The 24,475-nt window shown below is 38.6% G+C and overlaps 1 protein-coding gene across 2 annotated transcripts in view; it reads left to right on the top strand.

Annotated features, from left to right (window-relative positions):
- Positions 1-24,475, top strand: part of LOC134212064 (hemicentin-1-like) — a 707,443-nt gene that overhangs the window by 652,211 nt on the left and 30,757 nt on the right. For both annotated transcript variants that reach the window (XM_062689571.1, XM_062689570.1), the window contains 2 exons: positions 6,766-8,919; positions 8,997-9,380. In XM_062689571.1, coding sequence (XP_062545555.1) covers positions 6,766-8,919; positions 8,997-9,380 — 2,538 coding nt within the window. The remainder of the gene's footprint in view (positions 1-6,765; positions 8,920-8,996; positions 9,381-24,475) is intronic.

Here is a 24,475-nt window from a genome sequence, read left to right as displayed (position 1 = left end):
CCGTAGAGTCGTCGTCCGCTCTTCACGTTCACGTTTGTCAACGCTGCTGCTGGCTGACTGTTGGTGCCGTTGTCGCAGAGGCACGCTCTGCATATGGCAAATGACGGGCACGAGAGGTATCTCGTATAAATCTCCAACCACCGACATCAATCACGCGGCTAGAGGAGATTTTACCCGATGAACACGAAATGGATGTGGGAGTTGCTCAAGGGAAACATTGTTGAGATAACTTGGCCGAACAGATCCGGGGAATTCGCAGGATGTAATTTGAGCAGGTCGTGCAATACCTCATGAATTGAAGATAGTGTGAAATGGCGGTATAGAGTAGTCAGCTTAATTACATCGAACAACTGTTGCAGTGGCATTCTCAGTTAATTAAATACTCTCTACCTGAAACCAAGAACACATTAGAACTTTAACCGAGATGGAACCATTATCGATATTATACGGAATCATTAACAAGAGTATATATTCTTCTAAATTGCGAGCTTTCGACGTCAAGCGATTAAGGTTTTTGCCCAAAAAACTTTTACTGGTTCGTGAGTGTGAGCATTGTTTGCGTTCCAATAATAGGATTCTTTCAAGGTTGTCACTAAACCGAGACGTGAGGATTTGACCCGTTTCGTCACCCGTCCATCCGCGGGCGGTGTCCGATGGGTTCACGATAACAGCCGCAATAGGACGAGGGAAAACTTTTGGGCATAAAGTTGTTTCTATCTTTGGGTCAGACATTACATCCCGTGGTTGTTGACTGTTGCTTAATGAAATGGTTACCTTCAGAATGCAAAGGTTAAAGATAAAATTTCGTTCGTAATGAAAAATAATCATTGAAAAACAAACAACTAGGAAAAATTACTATTTTGCTACGTGAAAACTTGGATTGATTTTTTCATCGTTAATTCCACTCGAAAGTCTAAATGGAGATTGAAAAACGCACAAGCATACTATATATAATAGCCCTGTTTGTCATAAATATAATAGCCCTGGGGTGACATTGCACATCTCGAATCGAATCACTCGATTCATAAGTTTTTGGATTCGTTTCGAAAAAATTGTGGCATTATGCATTTCGTTCGACTTCATTCAGTCGCAGTACAAGATTTCGAATGGTGTTGTACTAGCTCAATCGAGTATGTTCTGTCAAACGAAATGTAAACAGGGAGAATAAGAGATAGCTGTCTCCGTGTTTAGTATGCCGCCCGCTGGAGAGACAACCTTCGGCGCATGGCGAATGTGAGTAAACAGAGAGAATAAGAGTAATTTCATCTGCGTGTAGCATGTTGCCTGTTGGAAAGGCATCCTTCAGGGCATGAATTGGCAGTTAATTTATAAACAAGCCAAGTCAATATTATTTATTGAGCAGTTGCAACCGATTAAAACATTACGCCGATACGACATGTTTTGTAAATTGAGTTACTGTTATGACACAAATTATAAGTTTTATGTTTATTCGAGTGTATGCCACAGATCCATTTTTGAGCTAAATAATTTAAAGCTAGAGAAGGATTCGATAATAAATTACTTTGATGTTTCCTTCCATGTATTTTAGTTAAATGTACTTGAGTTATCACATGCGCGTTTTTTTTATTTAACTCATCTATTTTTACGTAGATTTTGGAATTTACACGTTTTTACGCCGATTTTCTTCATAGATTTTTCACGCGAATTATCGAAATCGTCAAAAAATACGTGAAAACTTCAAAAAACCGATTTTATTTGAAGTCGTTTTTACGCAGATTCCGGGGTAATTAGAGATTGCATATTGTCTGGAAACTATAAAAGTAGGTATACTAATGACATTCTTTTCCTCAAGAGACAATTATAAAACATTTATTCTCTTCCCGCAGAGAAATAATAACAAATATAATTAAAAACTTTCAGCAACAAATAACTCTCGAACAACATTCGAAAGCTTTAAAGGTGACGAGTGTTTTTCATTCGACTTGAGTCGTTTTTCAGTGTGCTATCGAGTTTCCATGATGCCAAAACATCTCGTTATTCTTGTACCTCCTCGAGCATACTCGAACGATTAGTCGTTTTCGAGATCGAATCGAACCCCGTAATGCCAAACATGTTCGACTCGATAGAATTACGTTCGAATCGAGATGCACAATGCCACCCCTGTTTGTCTGTCCGGTGACTAGCCAACCAGACGCAGCACGCGGAGAAATTCTCACAAAAAATAAAATATTTGACACTTCAATTCTTTTTACTATCAGATACAGAAAACAAAACCAGTGACAACCTTAGACAACCAGACACAGCATTTGATGAAAAAATTATTTTTTTAATGCAAACCGTTTATATTGAAAAAAAAAACACTTGCCGCCACGGGCGCTACTGCGTCCACAAATAAACTAGTTTATAATAACTTATTATTATATTATTATAATCTTTATTAAAGAGGTTTTTAGCCCAAGGCTAGTTCACCTCCGATTTATAATAACTGTTTTGAATTGGTCCCCTGGATTGCTCATGTAAGCTATTTCACGGTGTGTATCGGCTTTCATAATTGGCGGAAAATCTTTTTTTTCTCAGAACAATTTCTCGTATTTAAATAAATTTCGGAGAAATCTTTGATTTGGTGGGTCGTGGGTCACTGGCCCCATCGTGCCCCTATCGATGTTCTTACACCAGTGTTGTACAAAATAAAAAAGCTCATGTGTCAAATAGGAGTTAATTTATTACAGTTAAAACAGATTATTTATTGACTTCTATTCTGGCGAAGAATTTACAATTATCCACAATCATTGTTGAACAACTCTGGGTAAAATTTGCTGTCGAGCCGGTCATTTGGGTCATTTGGACGAAAATATCTTTTGGCCGAAAGGATCTTTTGGCCGAAAGGGTCATTTGGCCCAAAGGGTCGTTTGGCCGAAAGAGTCGTTTGGCCGACAGAGTCGTTTGGCAGACAGGGTCATTTGGCCGAAAGGGTCATTTGGCCGAAAGGATAATTTGGCCGACAGGGTCATTTGGCCGAAAAAGTTTTTTGGCCCACAGGGTCGATTTGTCGAAAGGGTCGTTTGGCTGTGAGTAGTGCGAAGTGAATAGTGAGACGTCTTACTACTCACTTCACGCTTCTCACTTCTCGCTGTCAAAAGTGACCCTTTCGGCCAAACGATCCTTTCGGTCAAACGATCCTTTCGACCATACAGCCTTTTGGTCAAACACACATTTCGGATAAATGACCCTTTCGGCTAAATGACCCTTTCGGCCAAACGACCCTTTCGGCCAAACGACTCTTTCGGCCAAACAACCCTTTCGGCCAGACAACCCTTTCGGCCTAACGCCCTTTCGGTCAAATGACCCTCTCGGCTAAATTACCCTTTCAGGCAAATGACCCATTCGGCCAAATGACATATTCGGCTAAATGACCCATTCGGCCAAATGACCCATTCGGCTAAATGACCTATTCGGCCAAACGACCCTTAAATTTTTTTTTATGCTCGCCGTGGAGTGTTGTTAGTTGGCACGCCAGTTCGATCGGAAAGAACATGAGTAAAACGTTTACAAAACCCCATTTCATTAATCGCATCGGTTTCCGAAGTGAATCCATAAACGATTCCATATAGCAGGGCTGCCCAACGTACGGCCCGCGGGCCGGATGCGGCCCTTGGCTTCATTTTTTGTGGCCCGCGACGTGTAAGAAAAAAATACTTGATATCCGGCCCGAAAGCTTTTCTATTTGTCTCGACAAATTCTTTCTAATTATTTAATAATAAATACTGTATGGTATTCCTAATTAAGAGAATTAAATCTGAACCAGCATGGAGTCCAATAATTAAATACGGGCTGTTAATGAGATTTTGACAATACGGATGAAACCTTTCCAGGACAGAGAATCATCTTCAGATTACAGAGAAATGAGCAGCTTTGATCTCAATAAAGGAAACGACTACTTCAGGTATAGACCTGAGGGAAGCTGTTAAAACCCGTACGAAGGAGCTTCAACTCTTCTTTGAAAATTTATGGCCAAAAAACTGATGGAGCTCCGGCGATGACGGGAAAGAACACGGGCGTTGTGACACTTGAAAATTAAAGCAATTTGTTATACGATTGTTAATAAGCCACGAAAGTTTATTTGTGATATTTCTTTGCACATTGCATTTTCTTTACCTAAAAAGATATACGTGCAAAAACTATCAATATTCGTGATGTAGCGACACTCGTTATTAAAAAAATCAACTTTACCTATGCGAGGAAACTTAACCACCACTAATTCCAAATTATGTTGACGGAAATGGAAGCAGAATACGGTGATTTGCTGTGTTATTGCGAAGTTCGTTGGCTAATCCGTGGTACCTTGCTTGATAGATTTTATTCTCCTCGAAAGGAAATTACACCATTTTTACAGGATAAAGCAAATCCATTGCCCAAGCTGCATGAACCTGAATGGGTGAGTTGGTTGGCTTTAGTAGATGTCACCAATCATCATAATGACAAGAACATAAAGCTGCAAATCAAGGACACATCGCTCCTTTATTATCCAACATGCAAACTATTGAAACAAAATTTAAACAATTTGGCACAATTGATTGTTGAAAACTGATACATTTCTCAAATTACGGTACAAAACAGTCGAAGCCTTCGAACACAAATTTTCAAACCTATTCGCTTATTTTTGAGAACACAGTTCCTCGTTTACTGATGTTAATAACGTACTTAGGATGTTTCAAATGGAGATAATTGACCTCCAATGCAGCAACGTGCTCAAATCTAAATTTCAGAAAGACACATCTTTCGTAAGATATTTTCACTCTTCAGAAGTACATATCTGTGTAAACAATTCTTATCAAGAATGAAAGCAGTAAAAATTAATTATTGATCTTCATTATCACGGTTGCGGAATTCGAACACACGAAAGAAGCAAACAATTCCATGTACCTACTGTTACATAAAAAGGAAAAGGAATTGAGCACACAAAAAAAGATTGCTCAAACGCGTTCAAACAAAATTCAATTCATATTTAGTTTTTCTTTAAAAAATGTTTAGCCATTCTGTAAAACTAAGTGCTATTCGGGAAAAATGTATTTTATTTTGGTAATTTTAAAAATGTATAAAAATGTACCGAAAATTATCTGGCCCGCACGCAAGTGGCCATTCTGAAAATCGGCCCGTGGCTTGAAAAGGTTGGGCAGGCCTGCCTTATAGCGCAACAGAATGTCTTTGCCTAAGACACTCATGGAGATGCAGAAGTGCTCTCGGTCTCTAGTAGCATCGAAAGTCGAACTAACAATGCTTCCTGGGCTTCGTGTTCATGCGATGAGCGCCATCAGTCGTTTAACCTGAATTGCGTGCTGTGGAGTGTGGCTTCGATTTTCACCCTAGTGAGGAGAACACTTTTCGGAAGACGAAAAATTCTCTACTGGTACACTGGGTGTTGTGTGAATTGTCTGTCCCATTGTCTTATGCTGTGACCTATTTTTCCCCTTCATATATGCAAGGGCGAGACAGTCGCGTCGCTAATATTGACGTAAAATGCGTCAACTATTAAAACATGTGCATTGAGAATGGATCTGATTTTCATTTGACTTCTTTGAGTTGACAATGAACAGCCTATTTTCCGGGTATTGAATAACTGACATGGACATTAATTGTTTGAAAACTGGATGTGCATATGGACAGCATGCGAAAGATTTAATTCCAAAAATGTATTGAAGGTAACGACTCAGTCTCTAAATGCTTCAACTTCAATGCAGCCTTCCATAATACCCAATGACAAGACTTGAAAATAGGTTCCTACGAAATAATAAATTATATTTTGTATGAACTAGATTTCATAATCAAAAACAACAAAACTTACAAAATTGCAACTCGCTTAAAAACCAAAGCAATCAACTAAACCCAATCAGCATGCACTCAACCGGCGAATCATTTCATCAGACAATTAATTCTCCCGGACCAGAAACTCAATTACCATCAAAGACATTGAGATTAATGATATCCTTTTCCTCGGCTCCCGAAGAAACAACTTTCGTCTGACTCCGGCTATCATTCGAACGGCACCACAATCTCCCATTTCCTGATTTCCTCCGTACAGCCAAATCGCACTTGACGGAAAACTTTTTTTCGCACCATTCCGGCAGCGATAACCTCCGGTGCTGGACCATAAACTGCCACCGCACGGGCCCTTCCGACGTCCCTGACCATGCCCACTACAGTGTGACCTTCCCGCCACGTCACAACACCCAACAAGAAATCAACCAAGAAGTAGAAACGAAAGTTCCGGAATTTCGTTCCGCAGTTAACGATGCAACTTCCAGACTCATCCGAGAAAAACGTCGAAAACCGAGAGCAAAACTTTCCCTTTGCCCAGTTGCCGGTTGAGTGCCGATATCTTTTAGAAGAAAAAAAAATGCTCACAACCCCATGCCAAGAGAACAACAAGAACGAGTTTTACTGCTTCCTTTGGCAAATACACAACATTATAAAAATTGTTCCCCATTCAACGACCGTCGCCGACTCACAGTGCACCGAAACGGGACAAGTGTAAGACGAACAACTCCTTTCGGTCGTTTGTGGTTGAGATACAGACAAAAAGCCACGTGACTTGTTGAAACTTTTCGCATTGTACCGACCGACTCCCAACAATCCCCGACACTGCTGACTAACTATGTCTCACAAGTGTTGCAACAAATCGGACTCATTTAACGACGATAAAAAAACAGTCTGACATTTTCTTAAAAGACGCAACTTTTTCATTTGAAAGCAACTCACTACCATCGTTTTGCTATAATGGATATCCTCATTCTTTGTTCGTTACAGATTATCCCAGAGTGAAAGTCGGACCGGAAAATCCGCTTCGAGTGGAGCGTGACACCACTGCCAAGCTCGAGTGTTCCGTCGATGCCAAGCCGAACGTTCCGAACGTCCGGTGGACAAGGAACGGTCGCTTCATCAGCTCTTCTCGCACGCATGCCATCCAGCGAGTGTCCATCCAAGATGCCGGAGAGTACGGCTGTTCTGCTGACAACGGTTTGGGTAAGGTAGGCGAACAGCTCATCATGCTGGACGTTCAGTACGCTCCGGTAGTGGTGATTGAGAGTAAAACATGGGAAGCTGAAGAGCGTGAAACCGTGACCATTCGGTGCAATGTGACGTCGAATCCTCCACCGATCTCAATCGAATGGTTCAAAGAAGGCAGTCCAGATTTCCGATACGCCGGAGACATACTACAGCTGCGCGAGGTGAAGGCAGAGCATGCCGGAACTTATGTGTGCCGTGCGGTCAACATGATCAAACCGTACGGTGGTAAAATAGCAGAACGTATTGGAAACTCAACGGTTGCTCTACTTGTTCGCCATCGGCCTGGTCAAGCTTACATCAATCCGAACAAACCAGTTGTGCACGTCGGCAGTGGCGTAACGCTGACTTGTTCTGCGAATCCTCCGGGATGGCCTGTACCCCAGTTCCGGTGGTTCAAAGACGCCGTCGGTGAGGTTTCCTCCAATACGATACTCGCTCAGGGTCCCCAGTACGTAATTCCGAGGGCCCATCTTGGAAGCGAAGGCAGTTATCACTGTCATGCGGTTAACGAACTTGGGCATGGACCTATGGCCACCATCAAACTTGAAGTACAACAACCGCCCCAATTTATCGGCAAAATGCAGCAGCACATGACAAAACGAGTTGGAGATACGGATTTCTCTGCCAGCTGCCATGCCAAAGGTAAACCCCGACCAACGGTTCGATGGTTGAAAGACGGCCGTGACATCACAACCGATGCCAACATGTATCGCATTAGTACCAGTAACAACGACGGCCTAAGTGGAATGGTCACTGTTCAAAGTATGCTCGTGTTCCAGGGTAAAGCACGACCGCAAAAGACTCAACTTCTTCCCAGCGATCGTGGAACTTACACCTGTTTGTATGAGAATGAAGTAGCCTCAGCTAATGCCAGTATGCACCTTCGTATTGAACACGGGCCTATTGTACTGCATCAATACAACAAGGTCGCCTATGAAATCAAAGAATCTGCCGAGGTAATCTGTCGTGTGCAAGCCTATCCAAAGCCAGAGTTCCAATGGCACTTCGGGACAAATACGGCTGCCCTATCTATGTCATCAGATGGGCATTACGAAATCAACACAACGACCGACAACAATGACATCTATACAACTGTCTTGAGGATCAACAATCTCAAGCATCAAGACTACGGAGATTACACCTGCCGTGTGGGCAACTCTATTGAAACCATCCGTGCTCCAATCAGATTGCAGCCAAAAGGACCTCCAGAGAAGCCCACCAACCTTCACGCCGCTGACGTGGGTTCCAACTACGTTTCTCTGGTATGGGATCCCGGCTTCGATGGTGGCATCAGTAACACAAAGTTCTTCGTATCCTATCGTAAGGTAGCTATCCCGCATCATGATCAGATGAACGGTGACTGCGGTATTGTGCAGCAGACAAGCTCCGAATGGATGGAGTTTGACTGCCAGCGTGATGTGCCATGTAGTGTTACCCCACTGGATCAACACCAGAGCTACGTGTTCAAGGTGAAGGCTTTCAATGCGAAAGGAAATTCGGAACCGTCGAACGAAATCGCAACCACTACCAAGGTTAGCAAAGTACCGGTACCACTACACGTTGGATTTGATCCCGAAACGCGACAGCTGGGAGTGAACGTTGGCGCAACGTGTCTGTCATTGATCGCGATCGTCGAATCGATCGGATATCACGACAGTCCTATATCTACGTGGCAGGTAGTGCAGACAGTTCCGCTGGCCGCTTCCGGAAGCAAGCCAACATATAAGGAGGAGATCATGGATAATATGATTTCAGCACGAAGAAGTAGCGCTCGGTCGTTGGGAGACGATGATCTGCCGATGGCTCTAGAAGAGGAGATTCCTCCCCGAGTGCGGGTGAAGCTGTGTCTCAAGTCTAATCATGAACATTGCGGTGACTATATTGATGCAGAGAGTGAGTATTCTGATCCGAGTTTGTCGATGATTAAAGTTCTTAATTGTTTTATTTTTCAAATACAAATCTTTTCACAGTTGGACCAGCCTACGTCCATGACTCCGCCTTCATGGCAACACCCACACTAATCGCCATCATAGTGTCCTGCGTCGTATTTGCCCTTTTTGTAGGGCTTCTGTTGATGTTCTGCCGATGCAAGCGAAAGCACACCAAAAAGTCAACCACCGCCAAAGATTATGAAATGGACTCCGTGCGACCGTCGATTGTGGCGCAGCAAAGTCAAGCACCCCCTCCGTACTACCCGACGACAGGGCTGGACAACAAAGCTCTGGAACATTCCATGGATTTGGCGCTGGCTATGGAAGACCAAAAAACCTCCGTTTACGCGACACAGAATGGCTACGGATATCACACGGGAACCAGCTTGCAAGTGCCGAACCATACCATCGTTGGTCAAGAATGTAAGTACTTTGCAATTTAGATGATAATTTAACAATGTTTGCGGTTTAATATTCGCTCTCTAATAGAACAAATCTCTAGCTTGTTCAAACTGTTCCTTTTAGTTAATTAATCAGCAGTAGGCAAAAACAAATATTTTATTGTAAACAGTTTTCCCATTTGAACAAACCATTCATATCGACTTTGGCCCATTCCCGAACCCAAAAGTAAACCCCGCCAATTCTCCAATTCCAACGTTATATAATCACTAGAGAGTAAACATGCAATTTGTAACATTCGAAACGTGTAATATCGAATGAATTATTTATATTTCCTTCTTGCTTTGCACATTACATGCAGGACTAGCAAGCGCTCTAACAGTTCCAGCAGGTAAATAGAACCCAGAAAAAAGCTAGTTATTAGACACAGTTAGAGAGAGAGAGCATTTTCCACTTTTTATTCAACCACCATCACCCCCTTCGGCAGCACTGGTCGAGTCCTCGCACACTGAAATTTCCGAATCCGAAGCAACAGCGTTTTATGTGTGTAATGAATGTTAGCAATTGCATCCTTTCTCGCACCACATCCATCCATCCACCAAAGCCACCACCCCCGCACACGAAACACCCAGTCGATCCCGCATGTGCACGTATTTACGATTACTTACCTTTGTGTGTAGAAATGTAGCCAATTCATTTGATGCAAGTGCCCCTCACTTTTTGATTCGTTGCAAATGAGCATCGCTTTAAGTGGTCGTTCCACGAAGCCAACCCTTTAGAGTGTTTTGGCTTACAGTTTGGGTTGAAAGCAGTTTTTTGGAAATCTGAAAGTAATTCAAAAGGTGAAGCCTTACCAAAACACTGAAGAGCAAATACAGAAATACTGAAATATTTGTTTGCGATCTAGGTAATTGTCTCAGTTGATTGATTGGAAAAAAAATGTTTGGTCGAAGAATAAGGTGGTTTGTCGCTTGTGCATTTTCCCTGACGTTGAAGTCATTTGCATTATTTACGGTCATAAAAGTTAAAATAGTTTATACTCCCATGAGTGTTTTTCTTGAGAGCATGGGCATCTCATGAGTGGCAGAATAAGTGAGGTTGTGTTCCACCTCGCCATGCCACCGCTCCCGACAGTTTTTTAGCATCACATTGCGGCTGACAATTTTTGACGACGCGCAACCGTTTAAAATCTGTAACGCCGCCGATCTACAATCCACGCAGATTCAAATTTGTAGTAGTCTGCAGAATTTTCCGTTGAAAGAACCAGTGGATTTTTCATAGAATTTCCCGATAGAAATTCCTTTTGGGGAAGAAACTCCATAAAATTAACCGTTGAAATTTCGATAAGCTTTCTGTAAAAACTAAGCAGAAATTCCAGTGGAATTTCCGAAGAATTTTCTGTGGAATTTTAAAGCCATTCAAATCCAAACAAATTTTCATTGAAATCAAACACACTCAGTTTTTATTTCTGCAGCTCGGCAAAATCCGCACAACCGTGTGCCCAGCAAAATAAAAAAAACTGATATCCTGTCAAAATGAGGTTTGATAGCTGGATTTCGACAAATTATTTGCCGATTTTCAGCTACTTTGACAGATATCTCGGCGAAAAACATGTTTGCTGGGGTTCGGCTGTGCAAATCTCGGTAAAAGTTGAACAAATTGCTGAGATCCCGGTAAAACAATTAAGTGTGAAGGTTTGAACGAGGAAGGGTCGTTGGACTGGAGGTCATTTAGCTGAAAGCCAAAATTGATCGGCAAAAAGGACCATTTAGCCAAAAATGTGACGGTTCAAAACTTTTGGCCATATTGTTTAACTAAATTGGTCATCTTGCCGAAAAAGTAATTTGGTCAAATTGGACATTTGGCCGGAAACGGTCGGCAGAAAGGACCATTGGCCGAACTGTTCGAAATTTTTGGCCATATGACCAAATGGCCATATGAGCAAAAGATATTTTCGACCAAAGGACCAGTTTGGCTGATCGGCATTTCCAACCGTATGTCCATTTCGGTCAAATGACATTTCGGCCAAATGGCCCTTTTCGTCAAATGACTGATTCGGCCACACATTCTGTTAGGCCAAATAACCTGTTCGGCCAAACGACCATTTGGGCAAAACGGCGTTTAGCCAACTGACCTGTTAGGGCAAATGATTTTTCGGCCAAATTACCAATTCGACCTAGGGACATTTTTGGCAAAACATTTTCAACCCAATAACCGTTTCGGCCAAATGTCGAAAAGGGTCGTTCAGCTGAAAGCTACAAGGCCGAAAATTGTTTAGTAGAACCATAGATATAATTGGAACTAATCATTAGGCCGAAAATATCATTCGACCAAACTGGTGCTTTTGCTGAAAAAGTCGTTCAGCCGAATATATGTCATTTGGCCGAAATGCTCGTTTGAATTAAAGGTCGGCAAATGACATTTCCTTCCGCACGACCCGTTCTGCTAAACGTCAAACGATCATTTCGGTCAAACGGCATTATCGGCCAAATGACATATTAGGTAAAACGATCCGTTAAGCTCAACGGGGTTTTCGGTTAAATTACTAGTTTGGCTGTACGTCCCTGTCAGTCTTATGGCCCTTTAGCCCGTATGTCGCTTTCAGCCAAATGCCATTTTCGTCCAAACCGTTTTCGACATAAGAACAGTTTCGATCAACCGTTCAATTCGTCCAATGGAATTCGACTAGTTTACTTTTGGAATTTGACTAGCTACTTTCGTGCTATTCGGCCAAGTGACATTCTGTCAAATGGCTTTCCTCCGAATAATTTCCGACCAATCGACGCTTCACCTTTACGATCAATTCCCCGAGGAATTTCCGAAGATATTTTCATGGAAAACACAAAGAATTTACCGAAGAAATCCAAATAAATTCCGAGAAACTTCACGCTGGAATTCCAAACAGTTTCTCGTGATTTTTTCAACGAATCAAGTGGAAATTTTGCATAATTTAAGAAGGTATTCCGAAAACAAAATCACCGTGATTTTTTTTTTAATCTTGTGTAAATCTAAAAGAATGTCTTGTTGAAATCCAGATTTGAACAGTTTCGAGCAGGAACTTCAAAGAAATTCATGTAGAATTCCTGTAGACTTTTTCTGAGAATTTCTAACAATACTCATTGGAAATTCCGACGAACTTCCCGTAGAAATTCTTAACAATTTATCTTAGAAATTCCATAGAAATGTTTTTGGAAATTATGAACAATTGTCCTTGAGAAATCCGAAGATCTTCTCTTGGAATTTCATAATTTTTCCATGGAAACTTAAAAAAAAAATCTAACATTTTGAGAAATTTTTGAATTTCTGGAAAAGTTCACCAGAAAAAATTAAAACAACGCAATTAAGAAATGGCCACGGCGCCATCGACTAAAACAGCTTTCGGCGTGATGCCGAAAAGGCTGAAGCCAACGATTTTCGGACCGGCGCACACCTCTGGGTAGAGATATTAAATATATGCATGGTGCATTATCATACGAGCATATGGAGAAGAAGGAAAACCTTAATCTAATTTCACGTTGCGGAGTACATGTTTTGCCTTTCTCGTTCAACAAAGTGGTACCGAAAGGCTATCTATAGGATTACTCCAAAAATAAACTTTTGTTAGAAAGCCCGGAGACCCATAGTGTTATATATACCGATCGACTCAGCTCGACGAACCGAGGTGATGTCTGTTTGTGTGTATGTGTGTGTATGTGTACAAATTTTGTAGACACACTTTTTGGAACTTAGCATTACCCGATTTACTCGCAACAAGTTGCATTCGACGGGAAATGCTATTGAAAATTGGCCCGATCGGACATTGCTTTTCGTAATTATTGAGAAATCATGCTTTTTTTCCGAAGGGTCCACCCTTGGAAAAAAAATCAAAATCGAAAAAAAAAAACAAATTTAAATAATGGTGGCGCATAGTAGTTAATGCAAAAACATGCAAAATGATAGAAAAAAAACCCTGATTAATCCACCTAGCGGTGATGATGCCTTTCTCGCTCGTTCAAAAGAGTTGACAAACATATTAGAAATAATATAACACTAAATAGGGCTTATTTTTCATATTTGGTTACGGCAGCCCTTACTTTGTACCGTAAAATACACAAAAACGATTCATATAAAAATGAAAAACGATCCATAAATAACATTTGTTCCATAATACGTTACCATAAATCCAAAAAACAGTTCAGGTGTATCAGGTGAATATCAGGTGTATATGTAATTTAGCAAATAGATGGAAATGTACCTTTAAACATGATCAAGAAAAACAATATCATTTCTGCTATTTTACCATGAACGTATGACAAATGATCCATAAATGGAAAATGGAAAATGATTCATAGAAAACTATATTTTGATCAATAAAAATACAAATTTGCACAATTTTTATCGTGATTATGATCCATAACTTCAGTAATATGATCCATAGTTTTGGTTATATGATCCATAATTTTGGTCATTTGACAAACTTTCTTGTGCTTCCCGTTTTGAAGTCAGAATCCAGCTTAGGTTTCTGTCACCCAATCAATAAGTTAGCCTTTTTAAAATTATTGTTTCGAATAGTGTGATTCTTCATATAGATTTCATTTTTTGCTGATGAGCAGTTCCGCTTTTGTCATTGACATTCAACCACTTTTCACTAAAATTTACGAATTTGATCCGACTTAATGAAATCTGAAGAGAATTCTACTAGGATTGCTTTTCTTCATATGGAGAGCATTTCACAGTGATTGGTATTAAGGTTTGATTAAAATTGATAAATTTTAAGTTGCTTTTGTTTATATTATAATAAACTGATCCAAAATTATTTATCAGATCACTCTTAACAGGTAAACTATCCATGTACAAAATCTGATAGATTACTCGTGACAGAGCTATGGTGCTACCTAAAGCAGCATAGGCTAGATGTACCAGTCGTGGCTATAGCACCAGTTGTCGCACTAGTGTTTTATATGCCAAATGGCCAATCAAATCACCGCAAAACAAGTTTTTATCAATAAAGCATTTTTTTTTTTGTCTTTATTATCGAGACTTTCAGCCCTAGGCTGGCTCGTCTCGTAACAATAAAGCATATTCATATGATACGATAAAACCTTATTTGATCTCTTCCAAAACAAGCAAAGCATAATTGTAAAAATTGATTTTGCTTAACCAGTTGTCGCACTAGTGGTCCCAATTTGGCCAATCCCATAAGAAAACAATGGGATTTGCCAAATAGGAACCAAAATTAAGAATTGTGCCACACCTAGTGCATGCGTTCCTATTATGGATTAATCAATTTTGAGGATTATAACCAACTTTATTGTGGTTTTCACAGCTGTTCTAAGGAGCAGGAAGTAAAACCTTTCGCTTGATGTGTAAAGTCCATCCATATGCCTTTTACTTATTTAAAAAAAAAATTTATTCTTATGTATGGCGACAATTGGTACACCCACCCTACTTGGGCCAATAATGTGTAATACTTTATATACTATACTGATTGCATACCTGATATTATACTATCAGGAAAAAATCGTTGTTTGCCTTAGTGTATTGTGAATTGTAGCAAGGATGTTTTCGATCATTTAGTTCGATATAGGTTCGATAATTTAGTATAGTTTGTCAATAACGCATTCCATAGAGGTTAAATTTCAAACGTGATGTATGGCGGACTTCTAGTGCGAAGGTTTTTACAACTCTGCCTTATTGTTGTTTCTTTTGCAATAATAACAGAGTGATACCGCTAGTTTCAGTAACTTATACTGACTGATTGATTTTTTTTATTATTCAGTATAAGTTATTATAAACAAGTGCTTTAACTCTGTTATTAATTGAATTAAAGCAACAAACTATAAGGCAGAGCTGTCGAAAAATATTCGCACCAGAAGTTCACCATAAAATATGTTTTGACATTAAACCTCTGGAATGAGTTATTGACAAACTGAATGATCGAACTTAGATTACTACATGATCCAAAACGTGCTTGGATTGTAGAAAAGTTTGGATACATTTTCCATTGACATGCAAAAATTGAAAATTTTCTCCGATTCCATCTGAAACTCAGCTCCTCCCACATAATTAAATTCCGAGTGCTATTTGAAATCTTATAACAGACATGTTATCACTATGAATGGGGTTCTAATTGATTGGTCTAACGAAGTCCAAGATTTAGGACTTATGTATAGCGTGAATTTATTAATTATTAAAAACCACACAGAAGGTATGTAAGCGAAAAGGTACGAATATAGTAAGTTGATATTTGTAGAAAATCAAAACCATTTACTAAAATAATTTTTTTTATTTACAAACTTAGCTGCAATGCCAGGTAGAATGCATTATAGAATACAGAGTATTCAAATTAAATGTTGAAATGGATTCTGAAGTTTGCTTCCCTGCACACCAAAACATTATGAATATTATGTGACTTATTTGAATGAATTGACACAAAAGCACATGACGCAATCGTATATGTTTTTCAACGTCAGATGATTTAAATATACCATGGAACCTATAAACACAGCACACGGTGCGTTGCCGCACGAATGCACAAGCAGCCGATTAGTCCAAATTGCGTATAATCTCTTATACTTCGATCACTTCTCTCCGAAGAAACAAGGTTAGCTTAGGGATAACGTTCTAGGCTCTCACTCTGTGGGTCTGTGTTCGACGTTCGTGCGGGCTCTGATTTTTACTTTTAAACATTTTTTCTATGTGTGGTATACCAATGAACTTCATATATTTTTTACTGAGAATTTTTTATTGTCTATAACTCAATACAGTTGATTCGAAAATATAAGATTGCTAATGTCGTTACTGTTCGCGTGACCTCGCGTGACCAATATGTAGATTTGGGGTCGTTCAACAATGATGTCACAAGTTTTAGGGGGGAGGGGGTCTAAGATTATGTGACAGTACATGTACTACACTGAGGAAAATGGACGTAGGGTATCTGTTCCTATATCAATAACAATAAGCCAATGCGCATATGAAATGCATTTATTTCTCACCTAATAATCAAGAAACATGAGAATAATTATGCTCGGCTCACGTCATTTTTAATTGATAACAATTTGGTAACTTCAAAAATGAAATTGTTATAACATTATAGAAGTATTTAGCTAAAAACCATCATCACTGCCATGCACCTATTTCAATAACATTCAAAAACAGTTAATCCTATGATATGGAAATGCTAATATCATCTTCCAATATTGGACGTACATGTTCATGATAGCATTAGAGGCGAAAGTATAGAATTGATAAGTTCCGTTAGGATACGGCAGGCATGAAGAATGTTTTTATAGAAGTCGATTTGAAAGCGAGCGGAGGGCAATATTTGTGATGGCACTTATCGCACGACCTTCCTTCTGCCAAGCTCCCGTATGAAGGGGGAGGGAAGAATATCAGTGTGGAAGCTGATATATCTCCACTGGCAAAAGGAAGGTGGTTTGACTTGCTCATATGCCATCGCGTACGAGTACTGTCTCCTAGCTTTCACAGCATCGGCAAGCGTTGCCGACCTTGATTTTTATTTCAAAAATGCTTGAATGAACTTTTACTGTGAAATTAAACTCTTATGTTTGTAAAACAAGGTATATCGAAGAGTTAAGCTATGACAAACATAAAATTAACTGATAAGTTGGAAAACTACAACGAAAACTGGAATTTTGTAATTATATTTCAACTCAAATACAAAACATTGAAGAATTCGGCATCACTGCAATCATATCGTTACGTATACACACAAGTAATAGTGTGCGTATTTTATGTTGGAAACAGTATTATTGATATAGGTACAGGCATAGGATTAACTAAATTAATGATTTCGTGTGTGTTACTTCTACGTGAAGTTAAACGATTTACAATGATATGGAAATGCTAATATCATCTTCCAATATTGGACGTACATGTTCATGATAGCATTAGAGGCGAAAGTATAGAATTGATAAGTTCCGTTAGGATACGGCAGGCATGAAGAATGTTTTTATAGAAGTCGATTTGAAAGCGAGCGGAGGGCAATATTTGTGATGGCACTTATCGCACGACCTTCCTTCTGCCAAGCTCCCGTATGAAGGGGGAGGGAAGAATATCAGTGTGGAAGCTGAAGTGTCAAATCAATGGTTGTGATAAAACAAAACATGCACTACAACATGATGTATACATTACGGTACGGCCAATTGAAGCTTGTTGAAGCATAATTTGGCAAAATAACTTAAATGACTACAGTGCCACTAGCTATGGCTTCTACTCTCAATACCAAATTTTTAAAACGACTCATTTATTTTGTTTTTCATTATATTTTTTTTACCAGTGTAATATATCCAATCTGCATTATCGACAATCTCGCAGATCCATGTCGTTTGGACCTTTTGCAAGTTGACAGTTGCATCTGAAATCTGTCAAAACAAAATCAAAATTGCAAATCGGTCAAAGCATCAAATTATTAAATTTTTTGAAGTATTTTTAAGCTTTTGTAGTGCAAATATCATGGAATATTCTAAGAATCAACGCAGACACAACACAAGTAATTGTAGGGGTAAGCAATATCTTAATTGTATTGACCTGGAAGCTATATTCGATTTATTACCAACTTCAGATTCCACCGTTTCCATACTTCAAGTAACTTCTGGTGAGATTATGCTGTGGCGCTGTTGGATACTAAGAGTAAAATCAGCAGTGATTCAAATCGTTCGGGGCTGTCAGTTTGAATATGAATTTGAAACATTGAATTTCCCAGCAGCTGTTCTAGATTCAGTTTTTATACCAGTCAACTGTCAAAAAATGAAACTGGTATAACGCTCCGTTCTATTTTCTGCAGATTTGAACCACGATTGAATCACGAGATTCAAATATTTTTCAATTGTTTTGGTGTATGGATGCGTCATTTTATCTACGGATCAATCCATTTTGCAATTCCGACGCCTTTCTTGGCAGTAACATAATGATTTCAATTAATTGAAAATTTGAAAAACATGAATAGAACACTGCTGGGGAAACCAGCGAGTTTGTTCTATTTTGCTCCAGATGCAAACTAGAATAGTGGTCAAAAATTTAGAATCAAACTGAATCACTCCTGATTTCACCCTAAGGACATCAATCGTGCCAAAAAGCATCCCGAATTGAATATGTAATTATGACGTTTATAATTTCCGTTTCATTGGATACATGTTCGGTGAGATTTTCACACTTTCCTTTTTTCATATTTTCACTAATTCGTTCGTTTTTGTATAGATCAATCGCATTCGTCGTTTGGAAGTGCCCGTTTACATAAAGCAGATAACTACGCTCTCTTGTGGACCTACAGCTATATTCAGTTCCGTGATGAAATTTTAGAGGAAGCGATCAAGAAGCAGTCAGCTAATGGCCTCTGTCGTATCACTTTGGTGTAATTTCTGTGCTACACCGTTCGTTTCCTACGTATGGATACACGACGATGCTATATCTATACAAGATCGCAGCACTTTGCAACTTTATCATGGCCCAACCGGGATTTCAAATGCACTTAGTTTACTTCAGATCAGTGCTAACGAACTAGGCGCAGAACTCCCAAGAAAATAGACGGATTAAAAGATTAACTTGCAAATGTCTACGACGGATACTTATTTTCTGCAAACGGCTGTGATTATTTCAACCGGAATGAAGTGTCTGCCGCTACCAATGAATAATTCAATTATTGATTATCAAAAAAAAAGTGATTCATGAATAGGAATGCCAAAATTTTCAAATATTCAATATGGCAAAATTCTGATGTTTTTTTTTCCTAAAAATAATAGTATTTGTGTATTTAAACCAAACTAAAAATGTTTGCTCCTGCATGTGCTTACATAGGGATAGGGTAATAAGCCATTTGAACAGCACCTCACTTGTGTTATTCAAAAGCATTAAAACCGAATGAATGGAGGACAGTGGCTGGTTGCCTAACCACTAATCACTAATCCAGACTGTAATCATATAGAATTAGAATTATACAATAAGTGGGTAATAAAATTATTACTTGAGCTTTATGCCACAGATTTTTAACAAGTGCTTTCCGAAAAAACAGGTCTGGTCTTCACGTCGCGCTTATTCACTTTGCTGAAATAGTAAATATATAACTATTTGATTAAAATGGAACATCGAAAAGTATTAACTTCTATGGTTTTGTGTATAGTTAGTGCGGCCAGATGTACTTGAAGCCGAGGATGAAGCTTTGATGTTTGTTGTGTTTTGCATATGGGTTTTACTTATTAACTAATAACATCTGCTATACTAAAGGCACATTTGTGGTGCAAGAACCGTGGGATGCCATGGTACTTAACGTTGTACCAGCATAGTATAAGATGACACACTTGTTGTACAATTTGTACCATGGTAAAAGTGTTACCAATATGTCACAAGTGTAACTGAAGTTTACGTATATTTTATAGTTTATTAGCGGATGGTTTCTACAATATCATCACTATAGACTACTGGCTTTGGATTAAAAAGTTGTCGATCTCTACCGGGCAATTGCATTTCCTGCCAATCTCGGCTCAATCGGACTTCTCGAATCGTTTTCCCTGGCGAACAAGAGGTGATTTTATTATGCATTTTGTTTGAAACCCCCATGCACCAGCCTATGCAACAATCGATTGTGTCGTAATTTTCAATGCATAGTACTTAAATACATTTATTATATGCAAAAACCATTAATATCATAAATTTAAATGTTTGAATTGAAATCTCGCTTAACTTTTCAAAATGATAACATTTTTCATGAATTAATTTGAATAGCGCAATCAACTGAACAACATGAAAGTTTTTGATTGCAGTACTCAAATTAATTCATGAAAAAATGTTACGTAGGTCCTTTTGAAAAATTAAGCGAGAAATGTTCGTCTAGATTTTTCTCAAACCACTCAAAGAATAATGATCTTCAATTAAAAAAAAAAGTGCAACTAACTGGATTCGAACCATGGACATCAGGATTGGAATGCCGGTATGTAGACCACACAGCCATCGATGTGTGACAATTTGAGTAGACAACTGCGTATTAGAATCACTGTTGGTAGAATAATCAATCGAAGATTCATAAGGCGCCAGTTATGAATTTAGATAATACAGTTTGATGTGCTCACTAGTGATATTCATATGTACTGTATAGTAGTAATCCAAAAAAATATTTTGGTGTGGCATAATTTGCTTCCATGAGTCATTATCGAGTCATATGTCTATATCTGAGATGTCTATATCGACTCATGGTGGTTTTACTGTTGGTACTCCAATTCTGTACCTGTTTGTTTATATATAGAAGCTTGGACTGATGATTACTCGCCTAACTTTTCAAAAGGACCTAAGTAACATTTTTTTCATGAATTAATTTGAATACTGCAATCAATAGCTTTCATGTTGTTCTGTTGATTGCGCTATTAAAATTAATTCATGAAAAAAATGTTACTTAGGACCTTTTGAAAAATTAAGCGACATTACGCCGTCCATGCCCAGTGGCGGAAACCCGGATAAAACCTAGAACAAATCATTTTTTTTTTTTTCGAGAAGCTAATATTATTGTAATTTAGCACATTTAAGCCCCAAACGCAATTTAACGGAACGGCGACGGAAACGGAAAATTGGACAGTTTTTCCCATATATATTCTGTCAAATTTGCCGTTTCCGTCGCCGTTCCGTTATATTGCATTTGGGGCTTTAATCAATGAGCTAATTCCTAAATTTGTTGATTGTAGCTTGTAAATTTAATTTTTGGTGACTTGGTTCAAGTTGATGCTGTAAAACATCTTTTAAACAAATATGTATGGGAAAAGTAAATTTGACTAAACTTTTTTCGGGAAAGATTCGGAAAGATATGATATCATGCATTGAAATATAAATTTTGTCTACTTAACGGTTGTTGTTAGTTTGGTCAATTGCACCTTGCTGCGCCAAAGCGGGAAACTAACTGTTTCAAGGTTAGAATGGAGACGCTACTGTGGCTGCAGATCCTAATTCAGTCTTTGGATAGCATAGCATATGTTGGATAACTATTTAAATTTTAAAATGAATTCAACGTTACAAAATTACTGCTTGGTTAAATTTAAGGGCAATCGTAGGTTTAGTCTGGCATTTGCATGGAAGCACGCCACTGAGCGACGGCACATTTCCATTCCTTCTCTCAGGCGCATTCGTACGGGAGAGCGTTGGACAAAGCACGATGCTTTTTTAAATTTCTGTTATGTGGAGTATTTACTCATGGTAGGTATTTGTGCTTTCCTTAGCACATGCTAGCAATAAGACATGAAAAAAGTTGTCATGTCTGACTTTCAGCAATTCGATGATTTATCTTTATATATCTCTTGTCGCATATAGTGTGTATTGATGGTGCTGTGGTGTGGTAACCGCTTCCCGATCTTGAGATCACGAGTTCAAATCCAACATAAGGTATTTTGCTTTTTTTAACGTAAAAACAGTTTTTGGCCATAACTTCGAAACGCAAAGTTCGATCGATCTAACTTAAAATAGGAACCAATGGGACTGCATTCCTCGTCGACTGCAACTTGTTCCGAGCAAATCGGATAATGCTAAATTCCCAAAAACGTGTCTCACATTTTTGTACACAGACACACACACATACACACATACAGACATCACCTCAATTCGTCGAACTGAGTCGATTGGTATATAACACTATGGGTCTCCGAGCCTTCTATAAAAAGTTCGGTTTTGGAGCAGTTCTATAGCCTTTCCGTATACTTAGTATACGAGAAAGGCAAAAATGCTATCTATTCTCCTAAAGTGCTTTTTTGACCTTCCTTATGTGATTTTTTCAATAAATTTTACGATGTACGAGAAAGGCATCACCACCGCTAGGTGGATTAATCATAGTTTTTAGATAACACAACAATAACTATTGTACCATGCGTATAATTCACAATTCAGTTGTATCTAAAGCACATGTTCTATGATCTCCAAACTAATCTAAAGTTCAGTTCATTGTCAACCAGGTCAACTACGCGTTACACCAAACTGAAAGCAACTCATCATGTCAATTAACTAATCTGACCCGATCGAGTGTATATTCACCAAAGAGGTGAGGCTCCGTGTCTTATCTGGCATGAAGTGGCTGAATTTGAATCGCTATTCCCCGGAAGCTATATTCAAGATGTCAAAAACATTATTTTTTTGTTGAATATTTTGGCTGTGCGTACAACACATGTTTCGAAATGGACACAATTTGCGAAAAAGAATTCGCGTGTCTTGGAGAGACTCGAAACCCTCAACCTCCTACTCTCTAGATAAGCGTGATAACCCTTACACAACAAGACCACTTCAATGTCACGTTTGTGGTAAAGCCATTAGAATCCGAGTACCAACCTCCACCGTGGTTAGCTCTTTTTGCAAATTGAATATCATTCGGATGCTTGATTTGCCCAACCGTCACATGTAAGTTCTTGATAATAAGCAATGTGGACTCGCTTGACTGTGCAGATACAACAGTAAAGAACATGGCACGATTGGGCAAATCAAGCATGAAGCAATCAAAATGTTTCATTGAAAAAAATACAAAATTTTCATAATCAAATCAATATTAGCAATAAACCATTCTAAAATTTTTCACAAAATATTTATTTTTTTTCACAAAAAATTAAAAACTTTCCACGAACAAATCAATAACGAGCAATAGAAAAATATGAAATTTACATAAATAAATATAAAAAAGCAATAAAACTGAGCATTTTTTCCATAGATGACCCATTCTTTAAAAGGGTTTATTGTTCATGGAAAATTGAATCAATTTTATTGCTTTTTGTATTTTTTAAGGAAATTTTCTTAATTTTTTATTGCTCTTTATTGATTATTTTGTGGGAAGTTTTATTTTATGAAAAAATGTGTATTTGATTTATGTACGAAAATTTTTGTGTTTTTTTTTCATTGGAACATTTTGATTTCTTCATGGAAAATTCTTCTTTTATTAAAATTTCAATTGTTTATGGAAATTTTGCATTATTTGTGGAAACCTAATATTTATTTGTTGCTTATACCCTGATTTCTTTATTGGCAATTTCCTATTTTTTATGGAGAATTTCTAATTTTTTAAGGAAATTTTATTTTGCTGCCAAAGATAATTGTTGCCAGATTTAGGCTTCGCAGTCTTACCGAAATCCAATATTATATGATTATGGAACGGAGTCTCCAGTAGCTTTGCGAGCAAAAGTGTAGGATTTCCAATCCGGAGATGACGAGTTGAGGAAATGCTAATAGAATACTAAGTTGAAAAGCAGGCCCTGGAACTTGGACTTGTAGAGGCATTGCAGAAGCTGAGGCGGATTCTTAGCTCGTAAATGATACTCGGCTCTGAAAATGGAAGTTAAGCGCTCATATCGACGGGACAAACAGTGCAGCGAGAGCGGACTCTCTCGCCGACGAAATAGTAAAAGTCGCAACAACAGAGGACATTCGCCTCCTATACGATATCTCAGGATCAGTACTGCATAAGGCCGTGATCGATAAGACAGAGAACAAAGCGCCTTTTACTCAGTCATGAAAGGATGTTATGCTTTGTTTTAAAATATTCTAAATCATTTGAATATATATGTTCAAATAAGAATGACTAGTCGATAAATTAATCATATTCATTTAATCCACAGAGTTGAAAGCGGTATGTCCGTGCATCGTTGAAGGTCCATTGAGTCGATAGGACTTTACTCATTACTTTTACAAGCTACTATATAGATCTTTTTTGTTCTTCAAAACGTCCTGAAGTTCAGAACATGTGATCTAGTCGATGAATCAAGCCTTGAACGATGTATTCGTGCAACGTTGAACATCGCAACAGATCCTTTGAGCCGATTAGATTTTGCTCATTACTTTAAAAGCTTAGCTACTACAGACCTCTTCCGTTCTCCAAAACGTTCTAGAGTTCATAACATACGATCTACTCGTTCATCCAAGTCCTTTATGATACATCCGTGCATCACTAAACATCCCAGCAATTCCATCGAGCTGGTAGGATTTCACTAATTTCTTTCACAAGCTACAGTGGACCCTCCATGAGTCGATGTTCTAAGACTCGATGTCGACTGGTGGAAACAAATGATGCCATACTAAAATATTTTCTCGATTCCTTTGAGGCTTCATTCTAACCATTTTTCAAGGAACTTCTGTTCCACATTTCGATATCGACTTTATTGCAAACCTTT

The sequence above is a fragment of the Armigeres subalbatus genome, chromosome 2 (assembly GCF_024139115.2).
Source record: "Armigeres subalbatus isolate Guangzhou_Male chromosome 2, GZ_Asu_2, whole genome shotgun sequence".
NCBI classification, from domain to species: Eukaryota; Metazoa; Arthropoda; class Insecta; order Diptera; family Culicidae; genus Armigeres; species Armigeres subalbatus.
The sequence above is the reverse complement of the archived record's forward strand: the minus strand, read 5'-3'. Positions and strand labels throughout refer to the sequence as shown.